This window comes from Rhizopus microsporus (genome assembly GCF_002708625.1).
Source record: "Rhizopus microsporus ATCC 52813 unplaced genomic scaffold scaffold_2, whole genome shotgun sequence".
NCBI classification, from domain to species: domain Eukaryota; kingdom Fungi; phylum Mucoromycota; class Mucoromycetes; order Mucorales; family Rhizopodaceae; genus Rhizopus; species Rhizopus microsporus.
In genome coordinates, this window is record NW_019671917.1 from 988,858 (window position 1) to 1,004,133 (window position 15,276).

The 15,276-nt window shown below is 37.0% G+C and overlaps 10 protein-coding genes across 10 annotated transcripts; 5 read left to right on the forward strand and 5 right to left on the reverse strand.

The window, feature by feature from the left end:
- Positions 1-120: 120 nt before the first annotated feature.
- RHIMIDRAFT_233861 (uncharacterized protein) lies at positions 121-627 on the reverse strand (the record flags this gene model as incomplete). The annotated part of the gene is made up of 1 exon (XM_023608046.1): positions 121-627. One exon carries the CDS (start codon positions 625-627, stop codon positions 121-123), a length of 507 nt encoding a protein of 168 aa, XP_023469968.1.
- Positions 628-1,017: 390 nt separating this feature from the next.
- RHIMIDRAFT_189662 (putative cytosolic ribosomal protein L17) lies at positions 1,018-1,701 on the forward strand (the record flags this gene model as incomplete). The annotated part of the gene is made up of 4 exons (XM_023605909.1): positions 1,018-1,057; positions 1,110-1,144; positions 1,202-1,435; positions 1,486-1,701. Coding segments are annotated over 4 exons (525 nt in total), but the record flags the coding sequence as incomplete, so codon positions are not given.
- A 300-nt stretch (positions 1,702-2,001) lies between these two features.
- Positions 2,002-3,451, forward strand: RHIMIDRAFT_233863 (uncharacterized protein; the record flags this gene model as incomplete). The annotated part of the gene is made up of 4 exons (XM_023608047.1): positions 2,002-2,475; positions 2,609-2,666; positions 2,719-3,093; positions 3,231-3,451. The coding sequence occupies 4 exons, from the start codon at positions 2,002-2,004 to the stop codon at positions 3,449-3,451; spliced, it is 1,128 nt and encodes a 375-aa protein (XP_023469970.1).
- A 243-nt stretch (positions 3,452-3,694) lies between these two features.
- RHIMIDRAFT_246825 (DnaJ-domain-containing protein) lies at positions 3,695-4,297 on the reverse strand (the record flags this gene model as incomplete). Its single annotated transcript, XM_023610346.1, has 1 exon — positions 3,695-4,297. One exon carries the CDS (start codon positions 4,295-4,297, stop codon positions 3,695-3,697), a length of 603 nt encoding a protein of 200 aa, XP_023469971.1.
- Positions 4,298-4,384: 87 nt separating this feature from the next.
- RHIMIDRAFT_222743 (uncharacterized protein) lies at positions 4,385-5,940 on the reverse strand. The gene is made up of 4 exons (XM_023607467.1): positions 5,727-5,940; positions 5,419-5,677; positions 4,988-5,362; positions 4,385-4,937 (listed from the first exon to the last, which is right to left on the reverse strand). The coding sequence occupies exons 1-4, from the start codon at positions 5,750-5,752 to the stop codon at positions 4,545-4,547; spliced, it is 1,053 nt and encodes a 350-aa protein (XP_023469972.1). The 5' UTR covers positions 5,753-5,940; the 3' UTR covers positions 4,385-4,544.
- Positions 5,941-7,047: 1,107 nt separating this feature from the next.
- Positions 7,048-8,628, forward strand: RHIMIDRAFT_197978 (cytochrome P450; the record flags this gene model as incomplete). Its single annotated transcript, XM_023606243.1, has 7 exons — positions 7,048-7,173; positions 7,226-7,385; positions 7,446-7,771; positions 7,829-7,915; positions 7,968-8,087; positions 8,149-8,446; positions 8,498-8,628. The coding sequence occupies 7 exons, from the start codon at positions 7,048-7,050 to the stop codon at positions 8,626-8,628; spliced, it is 1,248 nt and encodes a 415-aa protein (XP_023469973.1).
- Positions 8,629-10,613: 1,985 nt separating this feature from the next.
- On the forward strand, positions 10,614-10,802 carry RHIMIDRAFT_189040 (uncharacterized protein; the record flags this gene model as incomplete). Its single annotated transcript, XM_023605904.1, has 1 exon — positions 10,614-10,802. A coding segment is annotated over one exon (189 nt), but the record flags the coding sequence as incomplete, so codon positions are not given.
- Positions 10,803-11,828: 1,026 nt separating this feature from the next.
- On the reverse strand, positions 11,829-12,647 carry RHIMIDRAFT_246829 (uncharacterized protein; the record flags this gene model as incomplete). Its single annotated transcript, XM_023610347.1, has 1 exon — positions 11,829-12,647. One exon carries the CDS (start codon positions 12,645-12,647, stop codon positions 11,829-11,831), a length of 819 nt encoding a protein of 272 aa, XP_023469975.1.
- A 145-nt stretch (positions 12,648-12,792) lies between these two features.
- On the forward strand, positions 12,793-13,144 carry RHIMIDRAFT_265581 (uncharacterized protein). The gene has a single exon (XM_023611832.1). It carries the CDS (start codon positions 12,827-12,829, stop codon positions 13,112-13,114), a length of 288 nt encoding a protein of 95 aa, XP_023469976.1. The 5' UTR covers positions 12,793-12,826; the 3' UTR covers positions 13,115-13,144.
- A 143-nt stretch (positions 13,145-13,287) lies between these two features.
- RHIMIDRAFT_310844 (uncharacterized protein) lies at positions 13,288-14,452 on the reverse strand (the record flags this gene model as incomplete). The annotated part of the gene is made up of 2 exons (XM_023614692.1): positions 14,386-14,452; positions 13,288-14,308 (listed from the first exon to the last, which is right to left on the reverse strand). Exon 2 carries the CDS (start codon positions 14,101-14,103, stop codon positions 13,288-13,290), a length of 816 nt encoding a protein of 271 aa, XP_023469977.1. The 5' UTR covers positions 14,104-14,308; positions 14,386-14,452.
- Between the last annotated feature and the right edge of the window lie 824 nt (positions 14,453-15,276).

The window sequence follows — 15,276 nt, forward strand, 5'->3', positions numbered from 1 at the left end:
AAAAAAAAAAAAAAAAAAAAAAAAAAAAAGAGCAGACAACAAAGCCCGATAAATGGAAATTGTTGTCTCTTCTGTGGCTTAAACTAGTTACTAAATATATATTGTCTTTTATTGTGAGATTCATATACGTCTTCGTGCTTTGGCTTGCGGTTCTTTATGTGAAGCATCTTCATTGGTATCGACTGTAATAGTAACAGCATCTTGGTCTTTTGACTGTCTTTTCCTTTTTCTATTATGAAATGTATGATTTAACTTCTTTGATATTGAGGTTATTCTGTCATTAAACTTTGATCGTATATCTTCGAATGATTCACACTCTGGTGCATAATTCACTTTCAACATATGAGCAAAGAATGGTTTTTCATCTAGTTTACGTTTAGCCATTCTAGCTGATGCTATATTCATATATTTTATCCAGACAACATCAGTCTCTGCTGTTGAAGTAGGATAGTGATCTAATGGCTTATATTCTTCTATATCACCATACTGTTGGCATAGCTTTATGAGCTCGTTAATAACGCCTAAAGATGGTATATTCTCTATAATCAAATATCTTGACTCTTGAGATATTGTATACACACATGTTGTCTTTGCTGTCTTGGGCTCCCGATAGTCTGGTTTATGCATTCAACAGAAAAAAAAGAAAAAACCCGGAGCTGCAAAGAGAAGAAAATAGAGTCCGGCCATTGTCCGGACAATTATTCCGGAAGGGAGACTTGAAATGGAGCAGAGAGGAGGACCTCATATTGCCCACTACGGGATATAGTAAACAATCCACTGCGTTCGATGGTTGAATCTTTCTCTTTGCTGTGCGTATTAAAAACGTATGTATACAACACATAAATAATCAATATAAAAGAGAGGGAGAATAGATGGATGAAAGCGAAAAGGATACAGATTGGATTAAATAAGACTAAAAAATACCATCAGATGGAATAAAAAAAAAAAAGAGAGAATGAACAAGAGAAGATCATGAACTGACCATCTTCTTTTTCATTTTTTAGAGTATTATAAAATATGGTCAGATACGCTGCTACTCCAGCCAACCCTTCCAAGGGTAAGTTGATCAATACATGTATGCATTATAAATACTTACACCTATACTTCAGCTGCTAAATCCAGAGGTTCTTATCTCCGTGTTCACGTAAGTAGAGATGTACACCAAGAAAGGAAGACATGATGAGTTTGACAGTTTTTATAGTTTAAGAACACCCATGAAGTTGCTGTCGCTATTCAAGGTATGAAGTTGAGCAAGGCCTATGCTTACCTCAACAACGTCAAAGAACACAAGCAGTGCATTCCTTTCCGCAGATTCAACGGTGGTGTCGGTCGTACTGCTCAAGCCAAGGAATTCGGTGCTACTCAAGGTCGTTGGCCCGTCAAGTCTGTCAAGTTCATTCTTGACCTTTTGAAGAACGCCGAAAGCAACGCTGAGGTAAGATAGAAATCAATGTGCGAGGAAGAGAGATGCTTACTTATTTATAGGCCAAGGGTTTGAACGTTGAAGAGCTCTTCATCTCCAGTGTCATTGTCAACCAAGCTCCCAAGCACCGTCGTCGTACCTACCGTGCTCACGGTAGAATCAACCCCTTCATGTCTTCTCCTTCTCACATTGAAGTCATTCTTACTGAAAAGGAAGAAGCTGTTCCTCGTGCTACTGACAAGAAGGTTGTCAAGCTCAACGCTCGTCAATTAGCCCGTAATGCTCGTCTCTTGGCTGGTAAGACCCGTCCTGTTAAGGCTTAATGTATGTGATGCATTGTGAAATAAATAAAAAGTCAGATAAACAAACGTCAGAATTAAGTTACACCAATGCTGCATCACGTGTGCTTTGAATGAACAAGCAGCTGATAGTTGCTTCTAGAAGTAGGGATCTTGAGCCTAAAAAATGTCAAGTGACATTAATTTAACCACCTTATTTCGTGTAAACTCCGCTTGAGATAAATTTCTCAACGGTTTTTTCTCTTGTGTTCTTCCTTCTCTTTCCTTTGTTTACCAAACATGTCTTCTACTGAACCCACATCTACTACCATTACCACTACTGTTACTACTCAACCTGACGAGGTTGCCCCTAATCAAGCAACTACTACTGCTGAACCTACTCAAAATACATCCACTGAGGCCAGTGCTCCTGCTGTAACCGAAGAACCAAAGGAAGGAATCAGACAAGAACCTGCTGTTCCTGAAGAGCCTACAACAACAACAACTGAAGCTCCTCCCCAGCCTACGCCTTCCAAATCAAACACGACTAAGCGCCTTTCTTTGCTTCTTGGTAAAGCAAAGCATTTTGTTGATAAAAAGGTGTCTGATAAGAAGCCTGCTAAACCTGTAACGGATGAATCTGCTCCTGTTACAGAAGAGCCTGAGCAGACAGAGACTGCTGAGCCTGCTGAAGCTACCCCTGCTGCTGCTGAAGAACCCAAGAGTAAGAGCGAGAAGCGTAAATCTATCTTGGGTGGATTGTTCCGCAGTAAGGTAAGATGTCGTACTTTGTCAGATCAAAAACATGGGCGGACTTTTTTGTCAAAATCATGAGCAACAATGACAAATCGCCTAATTTTTAAAAACCTGATCTATTGAAACTCACACTTATTATTGTTGTAAATAGAGTCCCGTAAAGGAAGGTGACAAGACAGATGAGCCTGCTCCACCCGTACCAGCCAAAGGTATCTTAAGATAAGCAAACTTAATAACATTTTAATTTATCTATCAATATAGATGAACCTGAAGTAACACCCGCTAATACTACTACCACTACTACTAATACTACTAATACAACTGATGAGCCTAATACCACCACTGCTACTGTTAATAATACTAATACTAATGAAAATGCCGCTGCAACTGGCCCTGTAACCGACCAGCCTACTGCAACAACTAATGAGTCAACCGAAGCCTCGGCCCAAAAGGAACAACATAAAGATAATGTGATTGATCATCTTAAGCGTACCTCTATTGGTAAATTCTTCAATAAAAAGAAGGAACACCATCCTGTTGCTGAACACAAAGAAGAAGTCACTGAACCCACTACAAGCCATGATGAAGAAGTGACTCCTGCAGTGACATCAAATAATGAACCTGCTGATGTTCCTGGTAAGTTTATCAACAATGTGAACCAGTTACACATTATAAATGTCGTACATATCCTTTTTCTCTAAAAGGAATTGCCGTGTAGACAAGTGTAACTGTTTGTTGTGTTTAATGCAAATCATATTAATATTTTTATATAGTTGAGCATCAAGAAGAAAAACCCGTTCGTGCCTCATCTCCTCTTGGTCGTCGTTTGACTCAACTCTTCCGTGGCATTTCTCCCAAGAAGAAGGCTACTGCTGCTACCGCTGCTTCTGGTTCTACTTCTGAAGAACAAGAACACCAAGAACAACCTCATGATCCAATTTTGGATGCCCCTGCAGTTGCAGGAACACCTGCTAATGCTGTGAAAGTCAACTAAAAATAGCGCTTAACTCTTTATTTGGCTAAACTTTAATACTTACTAGTGTAATAGTTTATTATCATTATCATCATTTATTATTATATCTTTATTATTTTTATACTTTATTTTACTTTATATATTTTATAAAAGGAGAAAAAAAAATGGGAAAGGAAAAGATGCTCTAATAATTTACTTGCATTCTTTACCTTTGTTTGTCAATAAATATATATGTCTATTATTTACATGTTTTTCTTCTTTGTTTTAGTGAAGGACTTGAGTTGCATATGCAATAACTGATAAAATTACGCCTAACCTCCAGAATCGACTCCATGTGTTATTCTCTTTAGACGCATTTACATCATGCACTCCTGCAGCTTTTCGCCGTTCTGCTGCTTGCTCCATTCTTTTTTGACGCCGTTTCTCTTCTGCTTCATAATGACGTGTATAATGCTCTTGTTCATTAAACAAAGGTCCCTTGTGATTCTTCATTCTTTCTGCTTGTTCTCTTGCACTTGCTGATCCCGTGGCTCGAGGTGTCCTTCGTTTGAATTGCCATGCATGGGCATAATTACCACCTCCTGACCTTGAATAATTACCTCCACCTGTCGAAGGACTTAACTCGTTGTCATATTTTCTTTTACTCGCTTCATTGCCGAGTACTGCATAAGCTTCATTAACCTCTAAAAATTTTTCATGTGCTTCCTTGTCATTCGGATTCAGATCGGGATGGTACTTCTTTGACAGTCGATAGTACTGGGCTTTAATCGTCTTCTTGTCTGCGCGGTGGTTTAACTGTAGAGTATCATAATGGTTTTTACGCGCATACTGATAGACTGTAGTATGCAGTAAACGCCTTATTGTCATTACTCGATACGGTTTAAATTAATTAAAAAAAAGTCAACAAATGCTATGTATGATAAAAATGAAATCATCACAAGAAGCAATTAAAAGAGCGAATACATGTACTGCATTAACCATATATGCTGTCATGACTACATATATTAGCTATTATTATATGGAATATAGACCCTGTTTTACACTGCAAAAAACAAAAAGAGAGAGAGAAGCTGTTTAAGCTTATTTTATTGAAAAAAAAAAATGAACAAGCTATTTATTTTTTTTCATCCTTCTTTTTATCCATGTCTTCTAATGCCTTTTGGATACGTTCATCATTCTTATCAACACCTGGTAAGGAACCAAGAACGGCCGACATCATTTCTTCATCTTCTTTATCATCATGCCCTTCTGCCATTGACATTTCCATTGCTCTTTTAAGGGCATCCTCTTCATTCAAATCCTCCATTGTTTCATCTTCATCATGAACAGCTTGGTCGTTCATCGACATAGCCAAGGCTGCTTGAAGTTCGGCATCTTCGTCATTAGCATGTGTATCTATTGCCATGGAGGATTCCCCAGTCTTTGTGTTACTCTCACTGCTACCTGCCTTCTTTGCTGCCTCTGCTTCTTGACGCGCTTTTTCTTCTTCCATTGAGATACGTAATGCCTACAAAAGATATGATGAATAAACAATAATACTCCCATAAATCATCTTACCAAGGCAAGTTCGGGATCAAGACTGGGGTCAACACCAAACTCAAAGTCACCTCCTCCACTACCACCGAAGTTACCAGCTCCTTCTTCACCGTGAATGATGGGTGTGGAAATGAGCATATCGCTCAAAATATGAGGTCCAGGAGGAATAGTGACAAGGTGGCTATTGTCATTATTGTTGACGTTGCTAATAAATGCTTCTAATCTTGACGTATTCGCAGCTTCTTCGCCAAAATTGATAATATCCACTGCAACGTTATTCTTTTTAAGCTTTTTGGCAAGTTTGACAAGTGTTTTCTCATCAGCATCAAGAGGACTGGCCACAAACACAATAATTCTTTGATGTTGATTTCTATTCTGTCTATGTTTTAATGCAAGCTATACATTTTATATGTGTCAGTAGTGTGCATAGGATAGATACTTTATTTGTTTACCTGAGCGATCTGAATACTTGTTAAGAAATTAGATTTTCCTCCAGCCTTAATTCCATGCAAAGCACTAAGAATCTTGCCAACATCTGTTGTTAATGTCACCAATACTTCGGGACCCTTGCCAGCTGCTGTCATTAGGCCAACCGTATTTTCAGGGTTCGATTGTGTTTTAGATGAAAAGATAAGATTAACAGCTTCATTCTGTGCTACTAATCGAGTAGGGGAATAATCTCCATTTCGCATCCATTCCGAATTGTCAACACTATGTCAGGTTAATTAAATGTTTTATTGTATATATATTTGATATTTACACAATCATTGAAGCTTCCATCACCATTTTGATTTACTTGTGTCTTTTTTTAAAATTGAAAGGGAACAAAACGAGCTCTAGTAAACGCGTATGTTAATTTTCAATTGGATTACGCACACCCAAACGGCTTTGCTTAAATCATCATAAATTTAAAGGCCGATTTCTCCCTTTCATATAAGGCCATTAACCTAATATCACGAATATTTCAGTTCTTTTACTCATGCTCATATACTCTATAGCACACCATATATATCTGACATCAATCTTTTCTTATTTCAATGAATTACGAAATGACAAGAATAGTGTTATTTTATCAAACTAGACCAAAAAGCTTTTCCAAGTAAATTTTCCTCACTTTTTTCTCTTTGTCTCTTTTGCTGGGCTTGTATGAATTAAAAGAGAGGGTTCAAATAGAAAACACTGTCTATTAAAGTTCATCTAATATAAGAAGCAAGGAAATAGAAAACATATCGAGTTCAATGAGCATAGTCTATGCCGATTCTGTGGTACAAGAATTGGGAATAGTTGACAAAAGCGCGATTGTGCGCGGAAATCCAACGATCGATTTGCGTCAATTGACATTTTTAGTTTTTTTCTTTTTTTGAGAAAAGAGCTACATATAATCGAGCAAAAAAAAAAAGAGAGATGAAAATCAAGAGATATCTCTTCTTTTATTTTAATTTAGAGCACTCAATGGTTTAATTCACAAAGACAAAGCATTCACGTAAAGGGTCTCATGTCAATGGCATATGAGAACACCAAGCATCAACCTCTGATTACGGATAGCAGAACTCCGCGCATTTTGTTTTACAAAATATTTGAACAGATGGCCAAATGATGATTCACACTCTTTCTTTTTGATTTCTTATGCTGACAATAGCAGTCAAGGATAAAGTACATCGGTTAATCAGAACTATCCTGCCTTTTCTTAAATCAAGAGCAGGTATTCTTTCAATTAGCAGTGCAGCAATTCTTGCTGTATTATACTCGCTAGTACAAAAATTTAATAGGCCACCTTCACAATTAAGACACCTTCCTTATGTCGATCGCTTCACGTTTTTAAAATATGGGTTTAAAGATATTCCTTATGATCAGTACGGCAAGGAAAAACTACTACCACTCCTAAAGGCCGGGACAAATGGGATTTACTTGGTAAAGTATTCTTGAGAATTAAATGCATTTTTACCTACACTATGCTTATAGAGGTGCACAGTTGAAGGATGGTCCGTACGACTGGCTAATCCAATTGCCATTAAACAATTTACTCTAAAGCAAGGTAAAAGTTTCAATTATTGTAACACTGCCATAATAACAAACACACCATGACAGAGTATACTTTTCCAAAGGCAACAAACAATGGAGGTGTAGAAGGATCGCTTATTAAGAAATTCCTTGGTGGACCCAACATTGTGTTTCTCAGTGGTGCTGACTGGAAACGACATCGAAAGGTTATTGTTTGCATAAATTTCCCTTAAAAGTGACTTACTCTATTTATTGCAGATTGCAAACTTGGCTTTCCAACGCTCGATGCCTATCAAATTATTTGGTAAGCTTACCAAAAAGATGTTTGAATCAATGGAAGATCATGGTTATGACAATGTCGATGTAAATGACTTGTTCCAAAGATTTACACTGGACGCTATTGGTATCGGAGGATTCGGTAAATGAGAAGAAATAAGAAATCCAATATATATATATATATATATAACAAGCTCTTTAGGTTTTGATTTCAATGCCCTTAGTGATAAAGACAGTCAATGGGTCAAAAACTATGAATCTATTATGCAAGGTATGGCTAGCCCATTTTTCATTGCTTTCCCAGCATTTGATACAACCTACCGCCATTGGTTTAAAAAGCGATTGGAAGTTCACAACAACTTGGACATGTTCCTCGATAATATCGATAAAATGATTGAACAAAAGAGAAAGAATGTCTATGAGAATGCAGAGGCTAGCAGTTCTGATGAAGAAAAAGATTTATTAACACTCATGATTGAGTCTGAAACAAAAGGTGCCGGTGAACGTATGTCAGACGAAGAGCTTAGGGTAAATGTAAACAATTGACGGCGCCGACCGAAGTTTTTTCTAAACTTTAAAAACTAGAGCAACCTGTGTATCTTCTTTTTAGCTGGTCATGATACCACTGCAAATACACTTGCAGCCATTCTTTATGAACTTGCAAAGCATCCAGTAAGATAGAGATTGAATTGTAAAATTCTTTATTCACAGTCGTGCATAATAGGAAATTCAAGAAAGGGCAAGACAAGAAGCGATCCGTATACTCGGAGATGGCCCTGAAGACATTGTTCCTACTTTTGATCAGCTAAAGGAACTGTCATATATCAATATGATTATAAAAGAGGTAAGCCTTTTAAACCCCCCTCCTTTTTCTTTGTTTGTTCACTCTCTTCATTCCCCATTAGACCTTGCGTCGACATCCCCCGGCTTATGCAACCACAGATAGAGTTACTCAAGAAGACCTCATGCTTGGCGGCATGCATATTCCCAAAGGGTCGGGATTGGCTATTGATATTTATTTGCTTCATCATAACCCAGATGTTTGGGCAGATCCTTTTGAATTTAAGCCTGAAAGATTTGCCCCAGGCGGAGAAGCAGAACATCAAAAGGGGATTGCATGGGCGCCGTTTAGCAATGGCGGTCGTCAATGTGTTGGCATGAATTTTAGTCTCACTGAACAGCGTGTGTTGATACCCATGTTACGTAAGTGTTTTAGATACTCATAGTCATTCGCTGACTTTTTTTTTTAATCAGTGAAAAAATTTACCTGGACATTACCCAAAGACTCACCACACAAGGAGGAGCTCCTAAAAAGAGGTATCGCTTGGGGCTTGGTTACTTTTAGCGATAAGGTCAAAATTAATTTCAAAAAAAGACATTCATAACAAAGGTTAACATTTTTCTGAATCAATAAAAACGGAGTTTCAACTTTCTGGAAGATTTTTTTAGTTTTTACTCAGCACGTAGAGCCCAGGTTGATGTGCCTGGAACCATGGCACACTGTATGATGATCAATGAGAGAAGCATACCACGTGGGTTCTACATGGATTCCCATTTAAAATGAGTTTTTGCTTACATGAAGCTTGATTTGTAAATCAAAGATTAAGAAGAGAAGTATCTTTCATTGTATATGTTTAAGTTTTAATAAAGATCATAAAACAGGGAGAGGGAAATAAACAAAGAGGGAGAAGGGGGAAAAAGGATCATCAACATCAGTTGTTACACAAATGGACGCCTATTTACAAGTAATTGACATAGGATTATGCAATGCAATCATCAGCAAAAGGGAAAGCGCTGATCTGTGCATGGTCATCATTAAAAGAGGGGGTGCAAATTTCCTTCTTCAAAGTGCATACATTTCTAATATTCTTGTTTTGCTTGACAGCAGGTTTCCATGTAAAACTCTGAATCATTTACCCAGAGAGTCCGAGAGACTAAAATGGAATGATGAATGAACCGTTTATTATGACAACATGGCTCTTTGATATATTCAGATTATTCGTAATTACTCTCAATATCATTCGGTTTCAAGGGATTTTATGCACGGTTAATTTCTTTATTTTCAGAAAAAATGAATCATCGACTATAAACAAGATATTCCCATAATTCATCTGAACAAATTAGAAGATTCTACCTTGAATCATAATAAAATCCTATTTTCCTTACTGATCTTTTTATGATGAAATTCGGACAATAAAAATATAGTCTGTTTAGTCATCCAACCCTTTCTTATTCTCTTTTATAAAGACAATAAAAGTGTGTATAGTCAATACCTATGGTAGCCTTTTAAAGTGGCTCAAGGAGCGATTAACGAAAAATAGACAAGGTTCAGTTTATAGAATTGTCCGATATTCAATCATCCATGATTCTGACTACACGAGAAGTTATACAAATAAGGTATAGTACAGCAAACGGCAGTTTAAATTTATAAATATAGCAAATAAAGTAAACAAAATTAGCTTTAATTGTCTTACAAATAAAAAAGATCAGCACTTTTTTAGTTGATCACTCTTCTTTCTTCCCTTCTTTCTTTCCTCTTTTTTTTTTTTCATCTCTCCGTTCCTTAAAGAAGCACTTAAAGAAAATGCAATACAATGAAAAGCCTAAACTTCCTCCTATTCAATCTATGCTTGAAGGAGTATCTTTGCACGAAGGTTAGAATAAAAGACATATAATTGATATAACAAAACTAAAAGAAACATTAGTAAACAGACCAAAAGGACATAGACGCCATGCATCAGAGCACTCAAGTGCCTTTAAACCTTTCGTTGACCGAAAGAGTCATCATAATCATATTGAAACCAGTATGTCTGGACAACTGGAAAAACTTTCAATTCAGCCTATCCCCATAGAACCAAAAATCGATGAGCCACCCACAGGTCAACTGCTTCATCCTTTACCCTTTTCCCTTTCCTCCTATCGCTCTCCTCGCAATTTACATTCCCGCTCTTACTCTGATTATACCCATCCATATTATCCTCAGTCATCTCCTGCATCAAGCCATGCTTATCAACATCATCGTCGTGCCATATCGACAAACACATTTGATCTTTTACTTCAACCTTTAGCTCAACGACCTATTGATCATCATACTCCTGCTCCTTCTCTTATTTATCCTTCCTCATCATCTTCTTCTACAGTTACTACGAATGCTCCAACAAGCCCTCAGATGTCTGACGATGATGAAAACGAAGACGACGAAGACGAAGAAGAAGAAGAGGAAGAAGACGATGCAAGCAGTGAAGGATCGACATATTCTGAAACAGTTAAACGTAACAATAAAAAAGGAGATGCAATTAGAGCAACTACATCTTCATCGCCACCCCTATCTACAGCAACAACAACAACAAGAAAGCGTAGAGCACCACCCAGTAAGAAATACCACTGTACTTATTGCTCCAAGGGCTTCTCTCGCCCTTCATCGTTACGAATCCACACTTATTCCCACACTGGTGAAAGGCCATTTGAATGTCCGGAAGAAGGATGCAATCGTAAATTTAGTGTCCAAAGCAACATGAGACGCCATTTACGTGTTCATCGTGGTGGTCGACCAGCCAGAAGAAATGGAAGTATTCTTACTCCTGCTGAAAAGGCCCAGCTTATTAATAAGCCTTTAGCAGCCAAACCAGTTACCTGGAATAACTGTATTATCAATTCACCTATTTCATCTTCTAAAGCATACTTGAACTAATAAAAAAATTATTTCCTGTAAAGTGTAATTCAACAAGGTTTTTCATGACACGTTTTTTTGTAACAGCCAAGAAAAACGAATTATTACATCCATGGCATACATGAGTTACACATAAACAACTTTATGCACACAAAAGATATAGTTGCATGCCACATTCGATAATAGAAAAGGAGAGTATGTTGTTATGGTAATAAGCCATTTGTTGCTATAGATACGCTTCGGGAGGATTTCCGCGCTTCTTGAAAAACGATAACCCTCTTAGCCGAGAATGTGCATATGCATGATAAGAAATGAATGCATGCCTTGATACAACGTAACTGAGGAAGATCTTTTTATGTTTTAAATTCATATCAGTCATTCAAGTCTTTGCTTTCTTCTTATTTACTTTTCTTCATGAATATTTTCATTGTTTTTTTTTGCTAGCCATCGATTGGCCGAGTCGTATTCTGAAATTGTATGAAACGCGCGTGATATACGATCTCAGCAGGCAAAGTGATCGCTTGAATGATCCAAGCAGTAAAATTTCAAAGGGGCACACAAGAGATGATCGCGTTCGATCAATCACATTACGGCAATTGCCTATTTCGTTAGTTGCATGAAACTACCCTTATGGCTCGGCAAACACAATGCGGCCGAAAAAAAAAGGACGATCGATCTTGCTGAAGTAGATAAAGAGCAATATAAGCCTGACAGTTGTATATTTAATCAAGCTATTTCGGGAGATGATGGATTGCATTCAAATTACGTTCATAACTATTTTACTATTAAAAACATAATCATAATTCTATTTTAAAGAGAAAATAAAAAAAGGGGGGGAGAAAGGGAATACATGTGGGACTTCTTTGAAAGATTTCAATGGTTACTGTAAAGGGTGAAAAAAAGGAAGAAGGGTCTTTAACAGTATTTTTTAGATCTAGGCATAATAAGTCTTGGTGATAGTCGTAAAACCATGACAATGCCATCATCAGTACTAGTGACTATACCTTCCATCGGCTCTGATAGCGATGATTTTCGATCTATAACCCAGTCAAACCGTAGTCGTGCGACCAAGCTGTGTTCTTTTGCCATGTCTATATGTGCCTTAAGCGCGGGTATATCATGTTCATTCACAAAATCAAAGATCGATTGCCCGACAACTTCCGATATGGGTAAGGAAACCAACTCTTCAATCATGTCGGTGGCATAGACAATATATAAAAGATCAGTGAATCGGTTAAGGATTAAGCAAAATCGTTTTTCTGAAGAAAATGACATGTTTCCACCCCAGAGTTGAGCTGTCTTGATAATCCTCAGAACATTTTCTTTCCTTTCATTCCAAGCACCGGCTAATTTGAGTGCTCCACCTGGTTGACAGATGAACACTTCGTCAACCGTGTTTACTCTCATGCGATGATCTAGTCCATTTTCGTCATAGATGTAGTTTGCTACAATTAATAAGTTGTAACAATAGTTGATGATCGATTCAACTGTGATGTAACTGCGATCTTTTCGCAGGAATCTATAAGACACCATAGTGGCCATTCTTTCTTTTACGATGTTGACAGTATGCATCTTTAATAAATTAAGTTGATCTTCGGGATGAATCAGTTCTGAACCTGGTTGACCCAAAAGCTCCTCTGGTGTCCAACCACAGACTTCTGTTATGGTATCAGAGACAAAAACGATGGTTGTGGATGCTGAATTATCATAAATGACGATCCAACTATTTTTCATAGCTTTTTTATACAATTTTTAAGCTAAAATGACAAGTTTCAAAAATAAAAATAAATAGACAGTTCAATTTTTTTTTGTAGACATATGCCAAAAACCTGTAGACTGTTTTAATAGAACGAAGAAAAGAAGAAGAATAATGTTCAGGAATGTATGTGTACTTTGTAGTTTTATAAGCTAAAATGAGACACCTGCTAAAAGAGATTAGAGACAATAATACGCCTCGTCTACACGTGTCTACAGGCTTATCTGTATCACGGTTTAATGTAGCGGTGACTATAAAGGATTGGCTGTTTTTTAACTGGATATTACTATCTATTGAATTCTTTCTTTCCTTTTTTTTTTTTCTGGGTCTACTAATAATCACTGTGTCCCGGAACAACAAGAGAGTCATTTACCTGGACAGTTCTTTGATAAACTCTGCCCAGAAGATTTATTACAAAAAAGATGATGAGCTACGGTTGAGATAACTTGACAGTGCTTATAAATCACTTTATATTCCTTATTAACTATACATAGACTCTACTTTTACCTATTATTTTTCTTCTTTTCAAAATTTCCTATAAAAGGAAAAAGAGACTTTTCCAACAAAGTGGTCTAAAAAGGAATGGAGTGGCCCAGGTATCTTTTATTATTATTATTATTATTCTTGTTGATCTAGGTCAAAATTCGGTGTTTGACGAATGACGAGTACAACTCCATCATCTGTACAGCTAGCTATGGCTTCTAGTGGTTGATATAGTTCTTGTTGCTGATTGACTATCCAATCAAACCTGATTCGAATTACCAAGTTATTTTCAATAGTCAAGTCAATCTGTGTTATAAATGCAGATATATCTCTTTCCCTGATAAATTCGAAAATGGATTTCCCAAATGCATCAGAAATTGGTGTCCCTGTGAGCTCTTCTATCATACTTGAGGCAAAGGCAATATTGAGTGCATCCGTAAAACGATTCAGGATTAAACAAAATCTCTTTTCGGGTTTGTGATTGGTGACAATGTTGGACCAATTCTCTCCATCTTCCATTGTCAACTTCATTCTCTCTTCTTTGTCATTCCATGCACCAGACAGCTGAAGCGACCCGTCCGGTTTACAAATAAAAAACTCGTCTACTGAGTTGACTCTCATTCTATGATCCATAGATTCTGGACCTAGTACAAAAGTTGTCGTCACCAAGATATCGTAACAATAACTAACTAAGGTATCTATGGGAACCCAGGAGCCATTTTTATGTAAAAACCGATGAGATATCATACTCGACATTTTCTGATTAGCGACATTAGCATAATGGAATCTTTTTAGTGCGCTATGATCTTCAGGGTGAAAGTACATGTAGGAACCCTTTCCTATCAATTCGTTCGGTTCCCAACCACAACAGTCTGTGAAGCTTTCAGAAAAATATAAAAATTTGGCTGAAGGCGTATTGTCGTATATCGCAATAAAATTGTTCCTGTTCATCGAATAATTTGTGCGCGTGTGCGTGTGTGTAAAAAAGGAGAAAAGAAAGTCTAGAAAGAAAAAGAACGGAAAATTGTAACACTTTTAAACATTTGCACCTACTTTAAAAGGAAATCTAATCCACCGGGACGGGAAGTATCACTGCAGGTACAATATTTCCATATAAAAAATTTATTTTAGTATTAGACCTTACTAGTCAAAGATGCTACGTTTCAACGTTAACAAAAATGTTTAGTTACAGTTTTCGCACTTTTAAATTCAGACATAGTTAACACAACTTACACTGTAAGGACGTATGAGAGAGTTATATCAGTCATACGGAAGATTGGTCATTAAATGTACCTTGACGCATGAAAACATCAAGACGCTGGCTGTTGTTTCTTATAGCGAATAGAAACATGTCCAAGATATTGTATGCAGCCATGATGCCACGATTCCATACGATGTTGCAAGTGTTTTGTTTACACTTCAATATCATATGTACTCTTCGTTTTGGCTTCTCAGTTACAACATTGTCCATATTTCTATTTTTACACCTGTTGCATATTTGGCTTGTCAAATATTCATCTACCATACGTATTTCGAATTGGTTTCCGCAGTATTTTTGCAAAGCCTTTTTTATAAGACGGACAGGTGCCCCTCTGTTTCCTCTCAGGCTGTTATTAAACATACCATCGCCAAAAGCAATTATTGTTTTTCTGGGCTTGTCAGGATGATCAAGAGGAGCAGGAGGACAATATTTACTTTCATTTTCAGCAGACGATGTCTTGACCCCAGTAGACGACTTCTTGTTATACTTTACACTTCCGTACATTAACCCTTTGCAGATTTCATGCACCCCTTTTTGTTTACGAATATAGCATTGAAACTTTAATTTTGATGACCTACAGAATTTTGCTTGCTTAAATAAACAAGTAAAAAACCATACTTTGCACTTACCAGGCATTTTCATTATAGTAACTTGTAATATCATCATACAAACTGAGTCTTTCTTGGCAGGCTTTTGCAAACTCTGTGATATTTGATGTCTTCAGTGAGCTTAAATTAGAAATTTTCAAAAACTGAGCCGTGTGTTGTTCTTGATGCTTCTTTCGTATAAAATTTGCATTATTATAACCACACAGATGATAATACTCATCCAAACTTGTTGTCCTTTGCCTTCCAGATGTATCT

What these genes read in the sequence shown, in the direction of transcription:
- RHIMIDRAFT_265581 (XM_023611832.1), top strand. Translation starts at nt 12,827, where the DNA reads ATGAGACACCTGCTAAAAGAGATTAGAGACAATAATACGCCTCGTCTA.
- RHIMIDRAFT_222743 (XM_023607467.1), bottom strand. Translation starts at nt 5,752, where the DNA reads ATGGTGATGGAAGCTTCAATGATTGT. An exon ending in CAAGTATTCAGATCGCTCAG is followed by an intron (nt 5,363 to 5,418) that starts GTAAACAAATAA and finishes TAAAATGTATAG; the next exon opens with CTTGCATTAAAACATAGACA. An exon ending in TTGATCCCGAACTTGCCTTG is followed by an intron (nt 4,938 to 4,987) that starts GTAAGATGATTT and finishes TATCTTTTGTAG; the next exon opens with GCATTACGTATCTCAATGGA.